This window comes from Patagioenas fasciata, chromosome 3, assembly GCF_037038585.1.
Source record: "Patagioenas fasciata isolate bPatFas1 chromosome 3, bPatFas1.hap1, whole genome shotgun sequence".
In the NCBI taxonomy this organism is placed as follows: Eukaryota; Metazoa; Chordata; class Aves; order Columbiformes; family Columbidae; genus Patagioenas; species Patagioenas fasciata.
In genome coordinates, this window is record NC_092522.1 from 84,390,147 (window position 1) to 84,415,076 (window position 24,930).

Consider the following 24,930-nt stretch of genomic DNA (forward strand, 5'->3'; position numbering starts at 1 on the left):
AAATTTTCATTTTCCTGGACTACCGAATATGTAAATTTTACTTATTTAAAAAAAAAAAAAACAATTCAAGGAGCCACCACTGCACACGTAGCCTACTCAGGAGCCTACAGAGGACAGAAATCCTGTAGGTTTAGCTGAACAAGCTGTAAGATGGATTCAAGCAGACAACAAATCCCAGTGCTATTACTTAGAAACTTGTGTCAAGTGTTTTTTGGTTTTTTTTTTAAGAATTCCAAAGAGGGCTCCAAGTTCTAACAAAGCAACATTTTGCTTATTTCCAGCAGACCTGCAAATAACCAGTTCCAAAAGTCACATTTCACCACTTAAAGACAGGGAAAGGTTGTTGCTGAGAAAGGTTTTCCTATCGATGGTTGATGTACCCATCCCTATTTGCTGACAGTAGCAGCAAATGAGACTGTGAGATGCATATTTATAAATATTTGTGAATATATACATACATGCATACACACACTTCAGCTTTTATGTCTATACAAATCTAATGGGGGATCTTTACCATAGGTGAGGGTGTGAGAGGCTAACACTAAATACTTAAAACCATAGTAAAAGTGTTATTAATAATATGTATACTTTTGCCTTTCATTTTCCCAGATATTCCAAAGGGAATTTTTGTTTTGTGCAATGAACCTCTGATTTCTACAAGATTACTCTTCCTCCTGCATATATTCCTCCCAGGGAAAGGAGAAAATCCAAGAATTAGCAAAATATTCAGGAAATCATGGATATTCTTCTTCTTTCAAAACACTTCATAAACTAAAGACTGATTTTCCACATGTAAGAGACAACAAAAATATCTGTGAAGGTTTTCCAACCAGTTTCTCCTTGAATTCTATTAGTAGCCAGCAGATGTATCGGCATTTTAGTGTTTCCATTGCATCTACTTTGAAGAAAGTATTTTTTTTTTATCCTTAACATTGGCTACAATATAGCAAGTCCAGCATATGATATAGTAAATTTTATAGTAAGTTCATTATTATTCCAGCATAAAACAGTATTAAAAAAAACCCTGAGAAATCAAACAAAAATCAAATTGCTGTTACAAAGCAGTGAGTTGCAAGACAATCAACCATTGGTTGTCAACAGAACGCATTTTAAATACTTCATCATTTAATGTTATTAAAATAATTTCATATTTGCATACAGAATGTCATATGGAGTATTATTTACAAAATAGCTCAGTGTCATATAAAAATGTTTACATTCAGTATAGGGACTTCATTATTCTGGCTAAATAACAAGAAATCAAACATATTCCCTGTATGCAAACTTTCTTTAACAAAGTTAAACAGCCTGAATATTTTTAAGCTCTTACTCCTCATTGTTCTTTATTTTCAGCTACAAAACCAACTACCTTTGCTTCTGCCTTCCAACTTGCAAACTGTTTTGCCTTACAGTTGGTAAACGACCAGCATTAATGTGAACACTATTAAACATCACTGCCTTTTACATATGTATAAAACTCCTTTTTTTATCTTACCAAAATTAACTTAACCTTGGCTAATCTGTTACTGAGCTTCTGTACTTGGCCTCTTCAACTTTCATTTGTTGGAACTGCAGGCTTGTGTAAATTTGTGATTAAGCTTGCAGAATATGTGAACTGTTGGAAAACAGAAATATTTGAACAGCATAGGGCTTGCAGAGTATTTACCTTCTTTCAGCATCAAAGAATTTCGGAAAGAATGGGTGAATGACATTTTTAGTGAAAAGAACTCCATTTCTTGTCTTACTATTCAAATTTAATTTTTGTGGAAAAATCTGAAATCACACACATGAAATAAATGGGCATTACTGAAGTAATACAATTAAAATATTTCAGTTTTGAAAATTATTTGCAAAAATAGTTAGAAGTACATTTGTATATACTGTATGAAAAATAAGTTAGAAGTTATATTTGACATACAATAATTATGTCATTAACAGTGGCAGAACTCTACTTCACACATTTTTCCACTTTCCTGAAGACCTGTAAAAGAAGGCTGGTAAAAAACTTGCAGGAAATACTTTAGCCAATATTTCAGTCTATAAAGTTTATGCAGAAAGATCATAAACTAAATTCTTTTCAAGAAACTCAGGATAAACAGAATACCAGAAGTTCTCTCAAGGAGCTGACGGAATGTAAGCACTTCTAACTGCTGTGGGAACTGGACTAAGAACTAAACAAGTGCGCTGAATGAACATACAGGACATCAAACACAGCAGGTGAAACAGTATTTATCCACTCCCAAATTACCAGTGCAAAAGGGTATCACCTCCTCTGTCTTGATTACAAGTTTTAAATGAACCGCCATTATGGACATTAAGAGAACACAATAATAGCATGTGTCTGCTGATTTTCATAAGCTCTCAGTACATTCAGAAACTCACATTAGTACTGGGTCACTTCCCTTAAGTTCAGCAATATACACTTGTACTCAATGTTTTTACTGTTGTGATTCAGTGAACAGAGGCTGAAAACATCCACTAATGATATTAAAAAGCAAAGATGGCCTCTCACTGGTATACTATTAGGTATCAGTGTATGTTTCAAAACTACTCTTTGAAATGAAGATATACAAGCTTATATACAGTCATATGCAATCCTCAGATCACTATAAATCCAAATCAGAAAAGTAAAACCATAAGCCTGTGCATGTATGGAACAGAATACTTTGTTATTTGAAGAATAACCATTTCTTGAGGCCTCACATGAAGATGGCTATTACAACCCACCAATTTCATACCTAAAGTGTTTGCAATTGTGCTCCATGACATCTACATTTAATGTGTTCTGCACGTACACTGTAGTAGTACATAACAAAACTCCATTTGCCACCAATCACACAACAACTGTGTTCCCTGGTTGTGATGTGCAATTGTGAAAAGCCAAATTTTAAGGTCTGTCAAGCATTTTCTGCTATCCTTCCCTTCAGGATAAAAAAAAAATAATTCTGACTGTATCATGGATGAGGATACACTGAATAATAATTTTATTCCTCTGTTACAGAAGATTTCCTAGGTCTGAGAACAAGATCCTTGACAGAGGCAGTGATTTCCTGGAGCTCTTTTCGAATGGTATCTGCTCCTTCCTTTTCTTCCACGTTATCTGTTGTGTTGCTGTCTCCCTGTTCAGTTTTCTTAGTCTGGCTGATCAATTGTTTCACTACTAATCCCTGGTATTTGACTAACAGAGAATGCTGATCCTGAGGGAGAAAAACAAAGGAATGTCAATGTTACAGAGAAGGTATATAGATCTTTAATTAAAGATAAAATTTTTAAAAAAGTATTCTCCCTTTCTTGTCTAAAGAGGGTTAGTGATACATAAATATTTCCATTGAAGTATTTTGTAATCTAAATTCTGAGAGACAATCAAATAAGCAGAAAAATGAAAGTGCATCCATCTTGCAAGAATAGGAAAATTAACCACTGAAGCAGGAAAGCAATGCAGTTAGTAAACATCAGTTTTGGCAGATTATAATACAGAATTTCAATATCTTTATTTTTGAAGAGGTACATATTTCTTTAAAACTGAATTAGGAAGTTTAAAAAGCAACCGTGCTCTAGCTGGGAGGTAAAAGAGTGTAAAAAATTTCAGTTACGAGAATTACCTTACAACATACCCCCAATACACAGCTGCCTCTATGGATAAAGGGTAAAAGCTGCATTACTAATAACAGATGGATTTTTAATTTTATTAAAAGCCACTGAAGACAGATGCCTGAAATGATAGGTTTGAAATACAATACACACCAGAGAAATCATATTATGTCCATAAAATAACGATTAGACATGAAACACAAAGGCGGCAGATCGTGCAGCACAACTTTTATGTTGTCTTATAAAAAAGGTACTTTCCCCTTAAAAAGCTAGAAAGGAATACCTCTGGGATCTTGCTGCTTAGGAAACTAATGATCTGTGGTACTGATCTTCCTGGTGCATGGAGCATACAGTGGGTTGCAAACTGAAATAACAGTACTGATGTCAGGTGCAGAACAAGAGCTGGATCTTCTGTGACTTTTAGCTGTTCAATCAGAGCTTGTCTATGCTGAAATAGGACTTGTCTGAGGAACAAGAATACGTTATATAAAAATATGTTTCTTGTTCTGTCTTACAGTAGTTGATAACAGACTCTAAAACATACCTAACTTAAATTAATCTTAATTTTCTCCTCTGACTGACCAGCTGTTTACGTGAAACTCCACATTAATTTAAAAAAAAAAAGCAGCAGCTAAAATTAGCTAAATAGGAACCCTCCTCTCCTCCTCTTTCCCTCACGGAATTAGGGCTGCTTGGCTTTGGTCTTCTTAAGTTAAAGAGTTTGGAAAGAAAGACTGCTTCATACTTACACATTCTGTATGACTGCTACCAAACTAACCATCTGATATCTGTGCAGCAACAGAACTACATTTCACATATTGTACATAGAATAAATGAAATTAAGGTACCTTTCCTTCTTTTTGTCTCCTTTTTTCACCATAATTCCACAAATATCCACTGCAGAATCAAGGCATGAAAGAAAATCTTCCACAGTCTATTAAAAAATTATATAAATATTTAATCTGTATTAACAGATTATAAAAAAGGTTAACTATTGTTCACAATTAATCACATAAACAGTCGACTGCAAAAAAATATTTGGAATAAACTATGGAAGAAAATAAAAAGTATTAATTAGAAATTAACTTAATTCATGTTTCAATAGTTCATATACTTAAACACTAAAACAAACTCATCCGTTAGTCTTAAAAATGGAATTAAATAGAGGAATACCTGTTCTACAATTATTTACATATTTTTTTTCTTAAGAATCATATCAGTGTGGCCTTTTGCATAGAAGAATTAGTAAATTACTTTCCTTTGTACTCATATTGTCACAATCTGAAGTTTTGTTTTTTTTTTTTTTAATATCCAGGATTTTAGCAGGTAAGAAATACATGGGAGAATAATCAGAAACTTCAGGAATGAAATACAAGAAACATCAACCAATTTAAACTGCAGATTCTCTCTCATCTGGAAGCAAAGAGCTAGGTGACTATCAGTACCAAAATGTAAGATCACCTTTTCATCTCTTAAAATTCATAGATATGAAAATACACTTACTTTCACTGACCTACACAAATTTAAAAGATTACTTTGCCTTCAGGTTTCACAGCAGCAGCACTTATGTACTATTATGTATGTCAGCTACTTATTAGCATTGTATCAGCAGAACAGAAAATCTGAACTCAAAGATTTTTGGATCACTCTACCTTGCCATTCAGAGAAGTATGTAGTTTAGCTAAAGGACCTTTGGTATCTTCTGGCAATTTACCTAAAATCTTAGTCCGGACCTGTATAAAACAAAAATGGAAATAATCTGTACTACTAATTACCTACCATTTTAGCTGTAGGCATATTTAAACACAAGATAATTAAATATTAAATAAACATCACTGATTTACTTGAAACTGCTAAAAAGAAGTGTTATCTGTGTACCTCACTTGTCATAGTAGAATGATTTTCTGTTGTCATCATTGAATCAGACGCTAGGAAGTTGAAAATAAGATTTGTAATGTCTGTGCAGACAGTCTTCAACAGATGTTTGGCAAGGTTAGTCTGAGTCTCATCTGTCAAAAGAAATAAGTGATTAAAAGTAACTTACTATAGTTATCTGACTTCTATGACAGTTACCACAGCAGTTCTTTAATTCTGGACTCTATCAACCATGAGTAGTATGCAGTTGCTTATGGAACTTTCTACAGTAAAAGAGGTGAGCGTTCAGGTCTGTAAGTGCATTTAAGCGCACCAGTAGTATTTCAACGTTGTATCTGTATGAGTAGTAAACTAGTCCCTGTACAATCCTCCCAAACCACTTATGAAAAAAACACTGCTATTCATCAAGAAGTAAAAAGTATGTACAGGTAAAGTCTACAGGACAACCAGCTAAAAAGAAGAGCAGGTACATGACATAAGACTGAAACAGAATTTTAGAAAAAGGAGGCTACAGCGTACATGTACAAGAACAGAGGCTAACGTGAAATAACTCCATTTGTTCCCAAACATAGGAATATTGGAGTTTTTTGCTAGTGTGTGCTTTTGTTACAAGTTTTCTGGAGGAAAAGATCTGTAAGAAAGCTGAATACAGCAGAGAATCTTGGAAATATCTACAGTATTTTCCTAATGGTACTTTTCTGTCACAACATACAGTTAGCTAAAGAAATCTTACAAAGTAACCCACTGCAAAATTCATCTACATCTTTTTGAAAATCTACCGTCAAGGCACAGCTACTTGCAGTTTCAAACCTAAAAGAGGTTTTCAAGGGCTTCTTAGAAGCACGTAGAGTTCAACTCTTTCATTAGCGGCACAGGTGACAGAAAGAAGTAAGCTTACTAACATTTCCCTCCCTCTTTTTTTTCCCCTTCCATTCTACTGGTTTTTTTTTTTTTTTTTTCTTTCTTTCTTTTTCCCCAGACAATAAAAAATGTGAAGAGATGCAAACACTTTGGAAGGAAGGAGAGGAACCCACAATTATCTTGACAGAAGATATGACAGACCATGGACATGAAATAAAGAGAATGTATTTCATTGTGTGCAGATCAATGCACTCCAGCATAAGGTCAGTGTTACGCAGTGTAAACACTCTAAGGTCTTCCTTTTTAAACTGCTGATCTTCTTTGAGATTGAATGCAGACTCTGTAATAAATTCAACACCCTTGAGGAATCATATTCATTTTTTAAAGTATATATTTATTGTACCTGTGAAATGCTTTATTCCCTTTTCAAATAACCGAATGTTGTTGTACAAGTTTGAGAATTCCTCCTGCAAGTCCTTCATAGTCTGTCTTCTGCTAGCTCCAGAGGAAGATGTTGAAGATGTAAAAACAGAACGCACAACTTCCTGATAAGTTTTTGTTAAAGGTCTTAGAACAGGGAAGAAGAAAGGAGAAAAATGGAACATTAAGAAAAGTATAAAACTGTAGAAAGTTTTTCCAATATATTGGCAACAGAGAAAGATGTCTCATTACACAGTAAATGAATGGGACATGAATGCCACAGAATAGTGAGATAAATAAAAAAGCAAATAATTAAAATAAGAAAAAAAGCACTAGGAAATTAAAATGTACTTTTGTAGTTGCAGTAGTAATATTGGTTACAGTTTGCATGGTATGTGTTTTAACTCATAACTCTAGATTTTAACTCATAATGACTCCTAAATGAGAACAAGATGAAAGATAAAAGATTCCCAGAAGTAACACTATTCACAAACTGTGCCGGGGTCTATAGACAAATTTCAGATCAATGAGAGCTGGAAGAGGGGAAAATTTAAGTTGCATTCAAATAGCACAGGACCTTCTACAGACGCAGTGACCACTGCACTCCAGTTTATTCAAGCTTGGGCTCCTACAGTCCTATCATCTCCTTTTTGCCCTGAACACACATATTCACAGCCTCTTTCTTGTATGGGATGTCTTTTAAAAGAAGTTATTTGTCTTTGCTTAGATCAGTTTGGTGACCTGGCTTACTAGCCAGTCCACACAGGTACCAGCAGAGCCAGAAAAGACAGGGAACATTAACACATATTATCACACCAAGGGCCGTACAGAAGTAGGAACTGGTGAAACCCCAAAAGGGATCAGCGTAAGGCACTGGAAATACATCCTTGAACCTGAAAATATGCCTGCTGACAAAGGACGCAGAACCACCTACTGCTAAGCAGAAGCATTATTTCTCATTATCATGTCAGCATGACATTCTAATACATAAGCAAGTATGTAACACAGAGCTGTACAGAAAAAGAATATTGTGGTTCACTTCCAACAACAACAAAACATTTTTTTCTAAGCAAGTAAACAGATTGAAGAGAAGATCCATCTAACATGAATCACAGACTTTCTAACTCCAGCTGAATTACTGAAATTACCTTATTAGATGTTCAGCAAGTTCTGTAATAAGCTCTTCGGGGCAATCCTGCATGTGGGTCTTTAAAACATCCTGAATTTCCTCTTGTGACATGAAAGGGAACTCCGGCTGTTTATTCCTACCTGTAGCAGCCATGAGCGACATTCATTGAGAAAACATTATATTTAGTTTTGCTGCAGTTACTCTGTGACAGGAGACACTGAAATGCCTCAAAGTTCAAACCTCCAATGCAATTGCATTACAAACAATGCAAAAAAAGGGATGGCTACACACGACAGTTAAATTTTACACAAACGAAAAACTGACAAAATTTCTCTTTTGAATACTTAGAAGTTACTCTCTGTAATACAAAACTTAAGTAACATATGAGGACATACATTTTTGGTGAGAGATTTCACACTGTTTTATTTGCAACCACTGTTTGCTAAAAGTCTAACTTCTGAGGAAGCTATCCATGCTCCTTTTCCTAACAGTAGAGAAATGGGCACCATTGAAACTCATCCTGTAATACACATTTAACACAAGCGAGACAGAGTGGGCCTTCAAAGTACCTAATTTTCTCCATCACAAAGTCAATAGTTATAAAGGCAAAGAGCTCTTAAGTAGAAGTCTCAGTTAAGCAAGATAAATCTTATTTAAAATATTAAAACTTTATTTTGACTATATTTTAATCATTATGAGGAAAAACATCCATGTACTGTTTCATTGCTAGGATGTGTTAATTTAAGGTAATTACAGTTTGGAACTGGATGAGAACTTCTTCATTTCTCATACACTATTCAGCAGGTGTTAAGAAAACTAGTATAACATTCGCCCTGAAGTCTAAGGCATTTCCTGCATAAAATCAAATAAGAAATCAAACAAAAACCAAACCACCTGCTCTCACTTCCTTCACTTCAATTTCTTTTTTAAAGACTAAGTTATTATGGCATGTCCATTCATTTCGATATCGTATCCATTGGCACAATTCTAACAGAACAATATTCTCAAATTCTTTGATATCTCACTTGCCTTCACCAATACAATGGCGAAAACCAGAGACGTGGAAAAGCAAGTGACAAAAACATGTCAGTATGAGTAGACAGTGCCCAAAATAAAATGACAAACCTGTGCTAGTTGCCTGCAACTCTTCATCACTGTCAGCATCCTTTCTTCCTTTCTTCTTGGTTTTCTTGATCTTGATCTCTCTAGCGTTACCACCTCCTCCTCCTCTCACGCTTCCACTGCCCTCTGGTGGAGAATTATTTGCACAGTAAAGTTCTGGCACTTAAAAGTGTACAATATTATAGTAATTTATTTGCATTACTCGTTAATTCTGAATTAAAAAAAACACAGCCTGACTCTAAGCATAACCTAAAATACATTTACTACAATATTAGGGCCATAGTTTAATTCTTAAGACAAAAAAGCAACTGAGTCAAAGCTTTGTTGAAGTTCATGTCATTAATAAACACAAATACTAATCATATCAAATGTACATATCATTAGAAAAAATAGCTTTTTCTTTTTCCAGGTGAAAAGAGATGAGGTATCTGTGTCCATAATGTAATGGGTGAGTTTCTGTCAGCTGAAAATAACATCTTAGTAAGTGTTTTTATTCAGTGACTCTGAATAACTGAGCTACTCAAAACTATTCCAGATAATATAACTTCACTAACTTTCACAGAAAGAATCCTATGTAGTAAGCATTTCTCCAAAATATTTTTGGAATCATGCATTCAATTAACTAGAACACTAATTGTTTTTCAACTAATCCTAGATGTCTATAAGGCAATGAGATGTTCCAGTTCTGACAAATATAACAAATTACTTATTTCGCAGGTCCCATTATCCATGTATTCACACTGCAGACAATTTGCAATAGAGTCCCTCTCCACAAGTTAAGCTGTTCTGCTGCTTGTTCTCTTTTTCATGGCTTGTTCCATTCTTTTTTCACTTGAAAGAAATTTAAAGTCCAGAATAATTGGTTCTACACATGCACCAAGTCTTGAGAAAGTAGTTATTTTTCCATCTAAATATAAGGTCCAAGATTTCAAGTAACATAATGTAACAGTACTATCTTTTAAGAAAAGGAAACAATGAAGACAAGATGCTACTACTCAGAGGAAACTGCATGTTATGTGCTATAGATGGATTTTTAAGCACTAGTATGCAGGAACAGCAAACTAGCTCACTTGCAAGTAGCAGTGGATGGTGTACTTGTGAGACATTTTGAGTTTGTCATCTCTCAAAAAAAAAAAAAACAAACAAACCAAACGAAAAAAACCCCAGCCATACAGGAAAAGCTACAACCTGCAGTCAAGATCTTATCCAGAGAGAGATAAAGCAGGAGAGATGACTGCCAGAAAAGCAGTATTTTATGACAACAGGATACATAGACTGCAATGTACAGAAAGGATTACAAGAGTGCATGCCTCTACAGATACTTGTTTGTAACAGACCATTGCAAATGTTATTATAAATAGACAATACAAAATGTATCTTGAAAATTTCCATTAATCCAATACATGACAGAATCCGTATTTGTATGGACTGCATTAACGCTATGCCATGTCTAGTTAAACTTACTCAGTACATATTGATATACTCACAGGCAGACCTTAAGATGTGCAACGTGGCCACATTCTGCCATTATGCAACAACAACATCTAATCCTTAAACTGTGATGTTGACTGTTTTAAGGCAAGACATCCAACAGTCCATAAAAAATACACTTCAGGGTAGCACCTGTTGATGGTGCAGCCCAGGTTACCCACGGATATGAATGTGCCTAGACACATGGTACATGCTCAGTAGAGTCTCACTCCTCAGAAGGCTGCAAAACTGAAGTAATCCTATTTAGAACAGTTGAATTAAAGTTTAAGCTTCTCTGCTTCAGCTTTGGCCTAGAAAAATCTGCTGTCTCTTGTGGCTTGAATAAGTTTAGATTCCATACTAACTGAGTTGTGGCCTTTTCAAGAGTAGAATACAATGTTTTATTTTTCAGATGAGTATATTTAATTAAGCTAGATGCATCAGTGCTCTAATTCTGTTACTTTCAGTAGTACATGAAACTCTGTACATGAATTCACCATAGGCTGCTCAGCTGTGCTGTAGCAGTACCAGAGCCACATAAAGTTTTTGGGACTAAAAATACAGTCTTTCATCTGAATAATGTTTAAAAAAACAGAAAGACGCAAAAGGGTCAAACCCACATATTTTTATTTGTCCTTGGAGTAAGACCTATTCCAAACAGCGACCACACAAATAGAGAAGAGCTTGGGATGAATTTATCCCAGAATATATGCTAAATTGTGTGAATCTCCAAATAACTTTTATGTGTGCAAACAACAGAAAATTGTCTGGCATGGGATTCTCAGAAAAGATGTACAATATTCTCAAAAAAACCCCATCTTAATACCTCATTTCTCAACTTAGAGTGATTTTGGAAATAAGTTCTCAAGACCATTAAGAAATATTTTCATTTTCCTGGATCCCTGAAAAGTGCAGAGTAAGACTGTATCTACAGAGTGTAATAAAAAAAGGGTGCAGAGGTCCTCAAGCTAATACTGGTTTAGTTCGTCTTCATTGTGCAACTTAATCTGAAATTAGTTCTCATGGACATATCTCAGATACATCAAGATCTACAGTATAATACTGAGAAGTGGTTGTATTATTTCTTAAGCATCTTCAGCAATGGATTGGAGGCAACTAGTGGACCACAAAATATAATAACTTTGCATTAGAATGTTTCCAAGGCTAAACAAGCCTCATAAGGGTTTTGTTTGTTTTTTCCTTCAGCTAACGATTGATGCCTTACCTGTTGCTTTTTTTCTTCTTTCATCCTTTTTGTCTTTTTTATTAGCAAATGCATTCTCTAAAACAGAAGCCTGCTTTAAATCTTCTTCAGTGATTAAATTAACAGGGTTATTTTTCATTTCCTAAAATGAAGAATATGCACTTAATAGCAAAAAGATACACACAGCAAGAAAAGAAACATACAAAACGTTTAAGCCATTTTTAAGGATACTAATCTAACAAAATGTTTTCCAAGTCCAACACATGAAAATACATTTATTCTTTACTTCAAAATCCAGCATCTGATCATATTGTAAGATGGTGTTCCCTGACTGCAACTGAATATATATTAAATTACACTGATTATACATATAAACTTTTTCTGCCCTTCTTCTCAAGATGTATTTCAGATGAGATGTAAGGAGATGGTAACAGCAAATAGAAAGTAATGTTAACTATACTCCAACACTCAATGTATATTGCACCTTGACAAATAAAAAAAAATGTACCTTTTCAGCTTTCTGTTGCATCATATCAGAGAACAGGTCAGCACAGCTGCTTAGGAATTTCTCACTGACCACAATGGTGTCACTGAAGACCAAACCTGAAGAATTTTTGTTTAAAGATCTCATCACTTGCTGAAGCAAAATCCCAACATCTTCTACTGACAATGAACTGGGCAGAAGAGTCTAGGGGAAAGAAAACAAAAATAATTTACATAAAATAATCGGTTCTAGAATGGCCATACTTGTATGTGGATATAAAGAATCCAGACACCTCATTTGATATCTTCTGCATATGGCTAATATTCCCCTGCCTACTGAAACTGTCACGTGAGTTTTAAACTTGTTTCCAAAAAAAACCCCACAGAAATATTTTGCTCTCTAGCAGAATACATTAGCACTGATTTTGAAAGTTAGTCTTAAGTATCTGGAGAAAACAAGGCTGAGCGGGGATCTTATCAATGCTTATAAATATCTCAAGGGTGGGACCAGACTCCTTTCAGTGGTGCCAACGATAGGATGAGGGGTAACAGGCACAGACTGAAGCATAGGAGGTCCCATCTAAACATGAGGAGAAACTTCTCTGCTTTGAGGGTGCCAGAGCACTGGAACAGGCTGCCCAGGGTGGTTACAGAGCCTCATTCTCTGGAGACATTCAAAACCCACCTGGACACATTCCTGTGTGATCTGCTCTGGGTGAACCTGCTTTAGCAGATGTGTTGGACTAGACGATCTCCAGAGGTCCCTTCAAACCCCAGCTATTCTGAGATTCTGTGCTATGTCCTTCATCTGTTTTTGTTCAGACCAACTTAAAGTGAAATAATGCCTTTTTCCTTGTTATTTTACTTAAACTGAATATTCTTCTTTGACAATATGGAATTTCCATTATACATATATGTAGTTTCTATAAGGTATCATTTGACACAAAAATAAGACAAAATAAATAAATATAACAACAACAACAATGGAAAGGATTGCTTACTGCTACATCTATCCAGTTTCCAGAGCTGATGGCTTCTTCTACAGAGGCTTCAACTTGATCCACAATTTCTTGACCAACACAAGCTGCTCTTAGAAATAAGAGTTGTGTGGACTTGTATCTTTTTTTAATGTAGCCTGCTGGGTCAGGGATGCCAAGTCTGGACAATGCATCAAATTCTATAAAAATAGTTAGATGTCTTTTACATGTAAGTACCTTCATATATACACAGGAACTTATGTGTTAACTTTTTTTTGAAAGCAGGAGATGAAGAATTACATATAGTTTTTCTACAAGTAAATGCAGCCTTAATCTGATGCTGACCTAAAACTTAGTTCAGTACAAGCTACATCTAAACATAGTTAATAGAAATATGAAGAATAAATCATGGACATGACTTCGGTCTGAGTTTTGGAAAAAAATGGGGTTTTTTTCGGATTCTTATACCATTAAGTTTATCTTTGCAAGTACCTTTCTGAAGTATTCTAGCAGAACATGAACAATATTTACAATACGTACAATGTCAAAATCTTTTGTTTTCAAAAGTTACTCCAAGATACTTGGAGTACCATGCAATACCTCACAAGCAAAGCCTTTCTACTGTTTGGCAGTTTATACTTAGACATTCTGAAAAAGTTCAAAGACTTCGACAGATACCGTATCAGTCAAGCAAGATTACAGAAACACTTAATACTACTACAGTAACTTATGCTGAACCTTTTCAAACTGCAAGACTAACTGATATTTAGGAACTGGTCTTTTAAGACCATAAGGGTCCACATTTTCCCATAGCTCCTGTTTTAAAACACCATCATCTGCATCACTCAGCTTTAAGTAAGACAGACTCGTTTGGATTCAAATCAGGACATTAGTGCTACCCACTCCAGTTCTTACTTTGGAAAAGGTTCTTCCTGTGTACTGTACACTTCGCTATCTGGACTATTAACAGACAAGGTGTGACTGTAATCTGGACTCTGGGTCTGAAATGCCAACCATACGGGTCAAACATGATCATCAGAAAAGCCCACAATAAGCCGGCTAAGAAATGTTTTCAGAACAGTAATAAAACTAGTATTTGTAACTCTGACTATGAGAAATAAAGTTACTGTTTAGCAGTATGGTTCTCTCTGCTGAAATATGGTTCTTTGTGACAAAGTAACAACTATTGTATTGATTTCCACTTATTCTTGTGAGGTTTCACTCTAGACACCAGCTATATTGGGCTGTGACCAACTACCTAAACTTGTTTTAGAAAGATATGTTATCTACAAGATTAAAGATTAATTACCTAAGTAACCATTCTGCTTGAAAAATGAATCCACCCAGTTGCTCTGCGTTCTAGCATAGATGTCTGGAACAAACACAGCCTTATCTTGTCTCCCACCAACCACGGTGCCTTTTAGACGACCAGAGTTAACAAGTTCTTCTAGCACAGCTACAAGAAGAAAAAAAATGAAGCAACATTTTCCACTTTGATATATGCATTAATCAAAACATAGAAATTATTTTCCCTGTTTTTTTCCTTCTTTTTTTCCCACCTATTGGTTCTTTTTCCTATTAATTAAAAGAAACTGAAGACAAAACTACAAGTGCTTGCCCTAGTGAAACATTTCTGAGTTCTATCAATAATTTTTAACACTTTTGAGAATGTCTTGATAAAAGCTCCGGAAATCATACAATGTTCTAAAAGATAGAGCCACAATGGCAGGGTCAAACCACTTTTTATTGAACATATACCTGGACAATTCAAAAAATGTAGTCATAACAGAATCTTTCTTTGGCCAGACAATAAAATATATGATCATTTTGTTAATAATGTTCTTTTGAATTCACTGCTTGCGTGATAATCAAAATGGAAAAAGAGAGATTTGAACACACTAAAATCACATGAAAAATTGCTACCTAGGCTGTATAAATGTGAGCACCTCCTACTGGTGACCATCTTCATGCTCTACAATGTTCACACTTGCCAGTAATAACCTCCCAATAATGCACAAATATTGCTGACAAAGAATGAATTGGTCACTGGAAGTACCAAAGTACTAAGCCTTTCCCGATGCTAAGTAACTTATTTTCAACCTATTAAAGGTGCACGGGAATATCCGATTTGCCTTTTCTGCTTTTGCGTTTTCATAAGTCACTAGATACATTAAAAAAAATCAGTGACATCACCTGCCAAGCTCTGCTGACTTCCACAGCTTTGCTAAATGGTTTTTCTACCTTCAGTTGGTGTCGATTTCTATTTAACTAAAAGACAGATTTTACCCTGGAACAAAACACTAAATGGTATCACATGGTATGGCTCTTTACTCATGAAATACGAAGAGTACTCAATTCAACATGCTTAGTACAGCATATGGAAATTTAGCTCACACAGGAAAACCTGGTTCCAGAAGAAATACTACATTTTAAATCATGACTTTTTTTTTTTTTTAATCAGATATGCCCATGGTGTAGATAAATGTCTATGAGCTAGCAGCTATTGAACATGACTGCCACTAACAAAGCTGAACAGCAGTTACACTGAAAAAAACGAAGAAGAAACTGATTCAAAGAAGATATAGTTTTATGTAATCTAAGAGCTAGAAATTAGGTTCTTCCATGGTTCAGTCACCTTATGCAAAATGGAACTTATAAGACAGATTCAGAAAATGAAATTATATTTTTATACTTACTAATAGTTTAGTTATACTAGAAAATAAGAGTCAATTCTACTTAAACAATCGTCAGACAATACAGTTTGCAATCTCAACTGGTTTTTATTCAAAGTTTTTGGAAAAAAGAGTAAACCTTTTATAGGTATTTTAAATCATATTGTGGAGCACTAGCAATAAACCAGAGTCTTTCTAGACAAAGCGGGAGAAATGAAGATAACAATTAATTTTTGTATTATTTCAAGTGCCATTTCTAAAACTCCAGGGAAGAGAAGGTGCTTTCAGAGGAGTCTCACAGCCCCTACTACAATTATGCCTAGATCAGGGGTGTCAAACTAATTTTCACCAGGAGCAGGAGTAGTTACATTTACACAGTCCTAAAATTACATTCGGCCCCTTGAAGGCAGCCACGAGGGTGATGTGGTTCCCCGTGAAAATGAATTTGACACTCCTGGTCTTGATAGTCTTTTGTTTTAAAAGAAAACACAACTTTTGCAGAACTAGTGTAATCTCACATGTATTTTTAAAAGTGACTGAGTAGTTTGTAGTGTCTTATTAGGTCTCTGTCAAAGTCTGGCAAGACAATAAGCATCCCTCCATGTCTGTGCTATGTCAGCAACACAATATTTAGAAGTGAAAAATGTCTGTGCTTTCATTTGGCTTTGTAATCAGCGTATAACTTAACCAGCTTCTCATTTCTAAAATTATTTATTTTCTATCATAAATTCACATCAGCTTTGCATGAATAGCAGCCCAGCTATTTGGCAGAACCAAAGACTATTGTTTCTCTTGTCTAATACGAAGTGTAGATTAAATAATTAGCTGTTTGTAAATTATACAAACAGTACACTGAACTTTCATTCTTTTCTAAAAGAGACACAAAACCGACAAAGACCACCTTAAAACACACTGCTAATAATGAACATAAAAAGCGAAGAGTATAACTAACATAACTAAAAACCACATTTTTCAAGTTTTCAGCATTTGTGGAATTGAAATGGTATCTCGGATAACAGACAGAATAAAATCAAACGCACTTTGGCAGTGAGTAAAAACCTCTTTGAAACTTATGAAACCGCAGAGCAAATGAAACACAGTAAGGAAAATGAAAGAAAAAGATTAACAAATTCGGAAAACCAACCAAACAAAACAAAACAAAACCAACCAACCAAAGAAACCTCAAGAAGAAGAAAGTACTAGAAACACAATTAGCCATTGTGATGATTACTGGTGACTAGAACTTCAATTCACATTAACATTGTACATGAGCAATACACGATCAAGTACTTGCAGGACCTGTTTGAAAAAGACTGTAACTGCATACTGAAATTTGTTGTGTAGATTTTCATTTTAATCTATGAATACCTGGATGACACATTCCAAAAAAAGAGGAAATCTTATATTGCTTATGTGAAAGTAGAGTGTTTATATGATTTTACTTCAATGCTAAGATTTTCATTTTTAACAAATAAGCTTGCTGCAAAGAACAAGGGAAGCAGAAGGATACTATAGTGGAGCTAAAGTGTGCAATACCCTGAAGGCAAAAAGACCAGATCAAACAAGAGAGAAATATTAACTTGATGAGAAGAGATCAAAAACCACTAAAGGATTCTGAAGACCAGCAGCACTTGTGCAGCCAGCATACAAGACTAATGATGCTTGAAGCAGCATTTTGGACAGAGAAGAGGGGATTCAGAGAAAAGGTGCAACATTAGAAGTGACAAACAATTAAGTATTGCCAACAAGTCGCAGCAGTTGGATAGGAACTATTTATGTATTTCTATTTTAAAAAGCAACTGCAGAAAATAAAAGCAAACAGTTTAGGGATATGCTTTCTCTCTCAACATATAAAGACATTTAACCAGGAGCATAATAAAAGCTCTGCCTCTGCTATCACAGAGCAAATCAATAAATAAAATCCAGAGCCGTTAATGCCATTTGGATACATAAAATCTGTCCCCTTTTGTGTGCTTCACAGATAATACTGCCAGTAGCTAAGGGCAAGTAACGAAACAGATGACAAAATGAGTACTGTACTTCTTGCATCATTCTGCCTCCAGAGGCATTTCATCAACATATGCTTTCATTGCTTTAGATACAGAGACCATCTCTTCAGTTATGTATAGCACAAAAGGTTTAACACTCTATACACTAGAGAGAAACATACTGTTCTTTATTTCAGAATTAAGGCTACACACTAAAATACTTATTTGAAAGCATACTTCTAGTAATGAAGAATCTATGATTTTACTAATAAAAATACAAACCAGTCTGAATGAAACTCACAGTAAAGTAAATGTTCTTGAAATCCATACCGAGTGATCAAGTTACTCACAGGTGTAGGCCTTGGGGAAAAACAAACAAACAACCAAACAACATAACAACGAAGTTAATGATCTGAAATTGATCTGGAGAATATAGAAATAAGAGGTTACTCCAGACTGACAAAACTACATAATATCTTAGTCCTGTGGTGCTACACTGATGTTTAACACTCCTCACGAAGTTTTAATTTTTAATTACTATGAAATAATATCTTACAACAAAGCTACAATAATTATCATAAGGAAACTTTTGCTGTCCCAAGTTTTTTTCTTCATACAAATTGACATTGAGTATTGTTGATTTAGTAAGAAAAAATTCTCTGTAATCACATGCAGTGGGTAGACTTCAATATGTAATTGACTGGGGAGAAGTGGAATGACACTGAAGACATATTCTCCAAACAAATACAGGAACTGCTGATTAACATTTTCTTCAGCCAAAAAATGAAAGGATGTTATATATTGTACTGTTAACACTTTTGTTGTTCTCCTTTCCAATAGAAGGTCCCGATTTTAAAAAAGTGAGTTTAATATAACTAGATATTTCAGCCCAGGAACTGAACTACACTTAAAGAAATCAATTCAGAGGTCTTTATTTTCTTCCTAATTCACGAGTGAATTTAGTCAAGAAAGACCTATGTAAAAATATTTTAATATGTGGTTGCAGGTGTCACAATTTACCGAGTAATCGCAGTGAAGAGACCACGAATGCGTGCTCGATGGCGGGACACAAATGCTTCTGTAAAAATCACGCCACGGTTTTCCTGGTCAAGTTGTCCATGAATAATTCTACCCAAACGCCTGGATAATGCCTGTAAATAAAAGCTGGGATGACTGCTAAAATTGTAGATTTAAAATATTAAACAAAAATTAATTTAAAAAAATGTATTAGCAGATCAGCAAATTAGTTTTGCTAGGACAGACAAAATATTCAGAAATGAGGACTACAAGTGAAAACTAATATTTAGGTATACTGAGAATGCGTCTTACTAATGCAAGTTGGTACCATCATGGCCCACACTTGAAGTATCAGAGAATTCAGCTTTCCTAACAATTGTCAGTTTTATCAGATATATCTGTGTCTAATTATGAAAGAAAACTGCAAAAGAAATAAGTATGGTTTGGAAATGCTCAATGAAAACTAAGATTTAATCTTTGTATTAATTTAATATGAAACAGTGGCAGAGGAATTCACTATCCATTTTTTTTAAACAGTCAAGACAAAAATTAGCAACAATAAACACAAAAGGAAGAGGTGTAAATGGTTTATAAATGTGCATCCTTGCAAAGTGAACTAAACTCAGGAAATATTGCCCAGGAAACAAAGAGAAACCATGTAATAATATTTGTATGTAATTTTCTTTTTTTGTAGAAGCTGATTATGCAGCAAATATTACAGGAAATCTGTTCACAAACTGAGAGTCAATAAAATTGTCTGCGGTACCAAATTTGATTGTTCACCTAACACACCCCACAGGATTACCCTTTGAAAAAAATATCTTCAGAACAAAATCCAACCTTGACAGAAGGTCAACAATAAGATAATTCTCTCTAATTTTTTTAAACACTACAATAGTCCCTAACAAAGGTACATAGTTTTTTGTTTCTACTCTCAATGTCTGGCTTTGATTTCTAGAAATTAATGATTATATTACCTTTTCTGAATAAAATGAAAGGTCTCTACCATTGTATTTCTGCTTCCTGGGTAGCTAATGAGACTGATGAAATTATTGCTACATCTTCTCTCTAATATTTCAAAGTTGTTTTCAGATCTTCTGTTGGAACGACAAAGGACTCAGCACTCCGATTCAATGTGAATCACGCCAAAGCCATTTGTTACAGAAACATGTCTCCTTATATATGCAACTATTCTCTAATCACGAATCCACGCTCCAAGCATGGATTCGCTAAATGAGTATCATGGGCAGTCCACATGCTGGAGCCCCACCGATGATAGGTCTGACGACTCACGCCATGCTGAGGCCCTGTTAATGAAGAAACGCCCCTCTTTCTCACAGCAGATTCTGTTCTCAGCTTCTCGAAGTGGCCTTGAGATTCCTTTGGGCCTGACTAATTCAACAACATATCTCCTTCTAACGAAACCCCTTCACAATCTTCCACTAATCTAACCTGTTCCTAACATTCCTAATCCTAACCTGTTCCTAAAAGTCATACAGATTCTGAAGAAATTTTGCCCAAAAGTGAAAAGCCAAACATCGACCTCAATCTGCGAATAGCCATTATAATGCAGCCTTTAGGGATCTAAGACTTGTCAGCTTAGAATGACAAGCAGCACATCACAATTAAAGCCATGGATATTGCAAAGATGACAAAAGAAGGTGAACACACTTCTACATTTGCTAGGTGGGTGGCTTGCATCACCTGTATCAGGAAGTCTCCTGGAAGGTCATATGCCTTGCAGAGTTCCGATATTGTCACCTGGCCCGTTTCCTGTAGTTTATCATTTATTTCTTCTGCTAATTGATCCAGGTAAGTCCTTATTTAAAAATAAGAAAAAAAACCCAACACATTAAGTGACAAATTCAAGATCAACCTGTTAGCTACATGCTGAATTACTAACTGACCTGGCACTATGCCTCTTTCTGTTGCATCTTTGCAAAAGTAAATGTACAGTTATTTTAAATTCATAAAGGAGAACAATGCCAGTGAAAATGTGGGGTTTTTTTTTAAAGCCTGCTAACCAGGTAGCTAGTAATAAAATTGGCCATTTATCTGCTTGTATTAAGCTGTCAAAAAGCAGGAACAGGAAAACATTATATGTCAATGAGACTTAGAAAAGTGCTTTAGATAGGTCTTAATTATTTCAAGAGAGCCAGGAAATTCACATTCTCTGCCAAGAATAAATCTTGCAGCACAATCAGTAACAGAGACAACCCCATAAGAGTATTACTTCAGTGGCCTTTAGTGTGCTGAATACCATGAAATAACTTGTTCATACATCTTGGGTTTGTGAGGTAAAGCAAGAGGTGGGAAAAAATGATGTTTGTCAATAGCTGAGGCAGATAGTAAAGCCACAGAGCAGGTGAGATCTGGCAACTGTACACAGAGACACTGGGTAAGAAATGAAGCCTCTTAAGTGCAGGATACTGGGCTGAGACATTCAGCAAGGCCTTTGCCCCACAGATTCACTGGATGCTCTGCTGAGAGGCCTCACTCTCCAGTTTTAGTCTGCATTTTAAAAAACAAGAGAGATGTCAATTATACATATTGTTCCTCAAAGTACTTACTCATTTATAAGCTGTCCCAGTACAAGCTGAATAGTTTTTTCAGATTTAACAATGTCGTTAGCTCTGTTTTCAATGTGCAGAAGGTCCACATTTATTACCTAAAAAAAAAACCCAATGAAACCTACTATTGGGACTTTAAATTTAAATTAATCCTCAAACATAAAGATATTATAATTACACATTCTTATGCCTTGAGGAAAGCTGCTTTTATTTTTTTTCTACTATTGCATAGGTAGGCAGTTAATCTGTGCTTTGGAATAAAACAGCGATGCTTTAGGACGAAAAAGCTCTCTGCAAATGTGACAAGGTTAAAAGAAACATATATGGTAAAAAATTCCAAAAAGCTAAGAGCAGAAAATACTAAATTGTGTTTCAGAAAGGTTTTCTGATTCCAAGTAATTTTCCTCAAGCCAGAAGGGAACATTAGTCACAGAGGAAGACTACTGGAGGATAAAGATTAGTGGAGACAAGAGATAAATGAAAGAAGAGGGAAGATCCAAAGAAGCATGCAAAGTTAATTATGCATGCTCCTGCAGCTTTTAATTTAAATGGAAAACATATTTATTTTCTGTTTTCCTTAGTTTACAAAGAAATACTTCATAAAGAAAATCTGTATATTTTAGTGGCGACTGCAGAGGTCCTAGATCATCATTCAGCAGAGAGAAGCTTTCCGTAAAGCAGTAAATGGACAGATTAAGTAATGGACAGTACTCTGACATGAGCTACCAGCTCATCATAAACACTGGTCTCTTTTAAATAGATAACTTAGCTGGAGTATAGCTCATGGACTCCATATTTACAATATACATGGTGAAGGAAAGAAAGAAGTATATAGTTTTTTATTACTAAAAAGTTACCTGTTGTAAGTCAACAATGTTTATTCGACCTTCAAAAAAAGTACAAATACACTTTTAGTATATAAAACATGTTTGAACAGATTTAGAATATAGTATAGTGCATTGTGTACAAAATACTTCTTCATTACTTCTTTGTATCGTAAACCAACTTCAGCTTTATATATTGTCAAATTACAGAAATCACAGGTAGTCAGCGCAAGAAACCCCGTATTTTTCTACCCTACGGCCTTGCAGACAATCCAATACAGAAACTATAGAAGGAAAAATCATTCTTCAAACTCCCTCCCAATTAGTTTTTGCCTTGATACTGATCTGGATTCGACCACTTGTCCATGAGTATTAAAAAAAGATTGCAAAAACTTTCTACTTTTGCACAATGCTACTAACAAAATGCAGCAACTTTAAATTCATTTCAAGCTATCATACTGATATGATATACAATGGTATAACACAAACTGAAGCATACTTGTGGTAATCATAATAAAATGACTAGTCTGTATGAACACAGCAAGGAAGTTAATTTTCCAAAACATACGATGCCATGAAATTCACTGTTAAATATAACTAAAAGTTCAATATACTGTCTTCTTACTAAAACCATTTACAAAAGGCAGTTTGAACCATACTTGCTTCCTTATATATCTAAGTCAGATTTTAGAAAGCTAATGGCTCTTCATACTGGTACAATAAAAGACCTGTCAATAACAATTTTAAAATATTATTATAATTAATGATGTGAAAGGAGAATGATTTTGAAATTCTGAGTTAAGGCCAAACATCTGAGCAAGATACTTAAGCATACTAAAATGACAAATTTCCTTCAAAAGGATTGAGACCACTTCTACCTCAGAAATTCTGCATGGGTAAATATGAACCACATAGCATATCTTCACATGCTTATCAAAAAGCTTAATAGAGAGATCTGAAAATAAAATGATAGCATATGAATTCATGTGTAGATGAAGCAATAGCAAGCAAGCTCAGTCTTTTTGCAAGATTAAGGGCACTGAAGAAAACTTAAATTCTTTCTGTAGTCCTCAATATTAACTTCGAAATCCAGAAAAAGAAAGCAAATGCCACACTTACCACCACAAACTTGAAGCTCATCCCGGATCTCTTTACTAATCTGTGCTGGAGTGACATACTCTTTTCCATCAAGCGTGTGCACTACTTCCAATTGCTTTTCTGCAATCAGTTTACTCACAATTTCTATACAGTTCCGTTCTGACAATCTATGAACAGCATACACAATAATCAGTTATTCTAAACAAGTACTTGCTAAAATGATCTTCAAATTGATGTTTCAAACTAATAAACACAGGAAATACAATGAAAATTACTTGCTGTTCTGTGTAAATATCTTTAGCAACAAAATAATAATTTCAGGATCCTACTTTTCTCATTGCCCCCTGAATCATCCATATGGCTTTGCTTATGTGGGTCATCTCTCTAAAATGACTTTTACTCTTCTTCTAAACAGTTGTCAGCCCCTTTTGCTCTAAGAATGCACCTGCCTCTGAATTTAGGAATGGTTGTGCTTACAAAATTTGTGTCCCTGATCCTTCTGTACTTCTTTATTTTACGTGGTGTTTTTTGTTGGTCTTTTTTTTTTTTTTTTTTAACAAAAAGAAGTTCTGGGCAACAACCTCAAGTGCTCAACAACACATATGGAACAAAACAAAGAAACAAACAGCACTGGAGCCAGCGTATAGCAGCTTGATCTGAACGGTGACTATACACCCAGGCACTTTCATGCACCCCCATACACTCTCTGGGGACCCCAGATGCACTGACACACCGGCCAGCGCCACGCAACGAGGGGCAGCAGAGGGACAGGGCCTGGCTGAACCCCCCGGGCCTGGCACGACCGAGGGCCGCGGCACGGCCCGCGGTAGTGGGGGGCAGGGCTGGTCCCGGCTCGGGGAGAGGGCACCAACAGGCGGGTCCGCAGCGGCTGGCGCGGGGCTGCGGAAGCCGCGGCGGGTACCGGCGCCGCCCTGCTCACCTGTGAGCCACCTCGGCAAACTGCGCCCGCTGGAAATCGGCCGCCAGGCGCCGAATCTCCTCCCAGGCGGCCGCCATGGCCGAAGCGCCGCTACACGTCAGCCCTGCCGGGCGCGCTACGGGCAGCGCGCGGGGACAAACATCCTCGCCGCGGCCGCCGCCCGCAAGCGCCGCCTGTCGGACGGGAGCCGCCCCTGTGCTGCCGGGGCTCGCCGCAGCCGTGGGAATTTTGAAAACAAAACAAGAAGAGAGAATTGGAAAAGGGTGTTTCCCCACGTGCCCCCCCCAGGGCTCACAGGGATGCAGGTGTCCCCAGCTCAGGCCTGGGCAGCGACCTTCAACCCCCACCCTTCACCCGTTGTGCTGTGCTGCCAGCGTGAGGGAACTTTTCTGTCAGGGTGAGGGCTAAAACACAGTCTAAGGTGTAAGCTGAGCTTATTCCTGGAACTATGAGCAATACTGGAAGCTGATGTTACTGAAAACTGAAATTAAATTCAGACTAGAAGTGGAGTAGGAGGTACATACTGTTGTCATTTAGTGGTGCTACTATTACACGGTGGTGGCGTGAGCTGAATTTATTTAACTGTATTTATCAGAGTGCAGCCATGCAGTTTTAAAGGCCTTTTTCTGCAATTAGATGAGATTGAAGCATAGGAGTTTCCACCTAAATATGAGGAGAAACTTCTTGAC

At 35.9% G+C, this 24,930-nt stretch overlaps 1 protein-coding gene across 1 annotated transcript; it reads right to left on the reverse strand.

Annotated features, from left to right (window-relative positions):
• Positions 1 to 1,107: 1,107 nt before the first annotated feature.
• On the reverse strand, positions 1,108 to 24,360 carry UFL1 (UFM1 specific ligase 1). Its single transcript, XM_065834465.2, has 19 exons — positions 24,242 to 24,360; positions 23,323 to 23,468; positions 22,237 to 22,265; positions 21,380 to 21,477; positions 20,514 to 20,628; positions 18,813 to 18,943; positions 18,094 to 18,152; positions 14,442 to 14,588; positions 13,157 to 13,332; positions 12,181 to 12,360; positions 11,694 to 11,814; positions 9,002 to 9,124; positions 7,896 to 8,016; positions 6,731 to 6,894; positions 5,470 to 5,600; positions 5,244 to 5,324; positions 4,440 to 4,525; positions 3,875 to 4,055; positions 1,108 to 3,197 (listed from the first exon to the last, which is right to left on the reverse strand). The coding sequence occupies exons 1-19, from the start codon at positions 24,316 to 24,318 to the stop codon at positions 2,985 to 2,987; spliced, it is 2,379 nt and encodes a 792-aa protein (XP_065690537.2). The 5' UTR covers positions 24,319 to 24,360; the 3' UTR covers positions 1,108 to 2,984.
• Positions 24,361 to 24,930: the final 570 nt, after the last annotated feature.

Coding starts and splice junctions, on each gene's coding strand:
- UFL1 (XM_065834465.2), bottom strand. CDS start 24,318: ATGGCGGCCGCCTGGGAGGAGATTCGGCGCCTGGCGGCCGATTTCCAG. Junction 22,266..23,322: donor TGAGCTTCAAGTTTGTGGTG/GTAAGTGTGGCA, acceptor CTTTTTTTGAAG/GTCGAATAAACATTGTTGAC. Junction 14,589..18,093: donor TCAAGAACATTTACTTTACT/GTGAGTTTCATT, acceptor TTCTTCTTGTAG/CTGTGCTAGAAGAACTTGTT.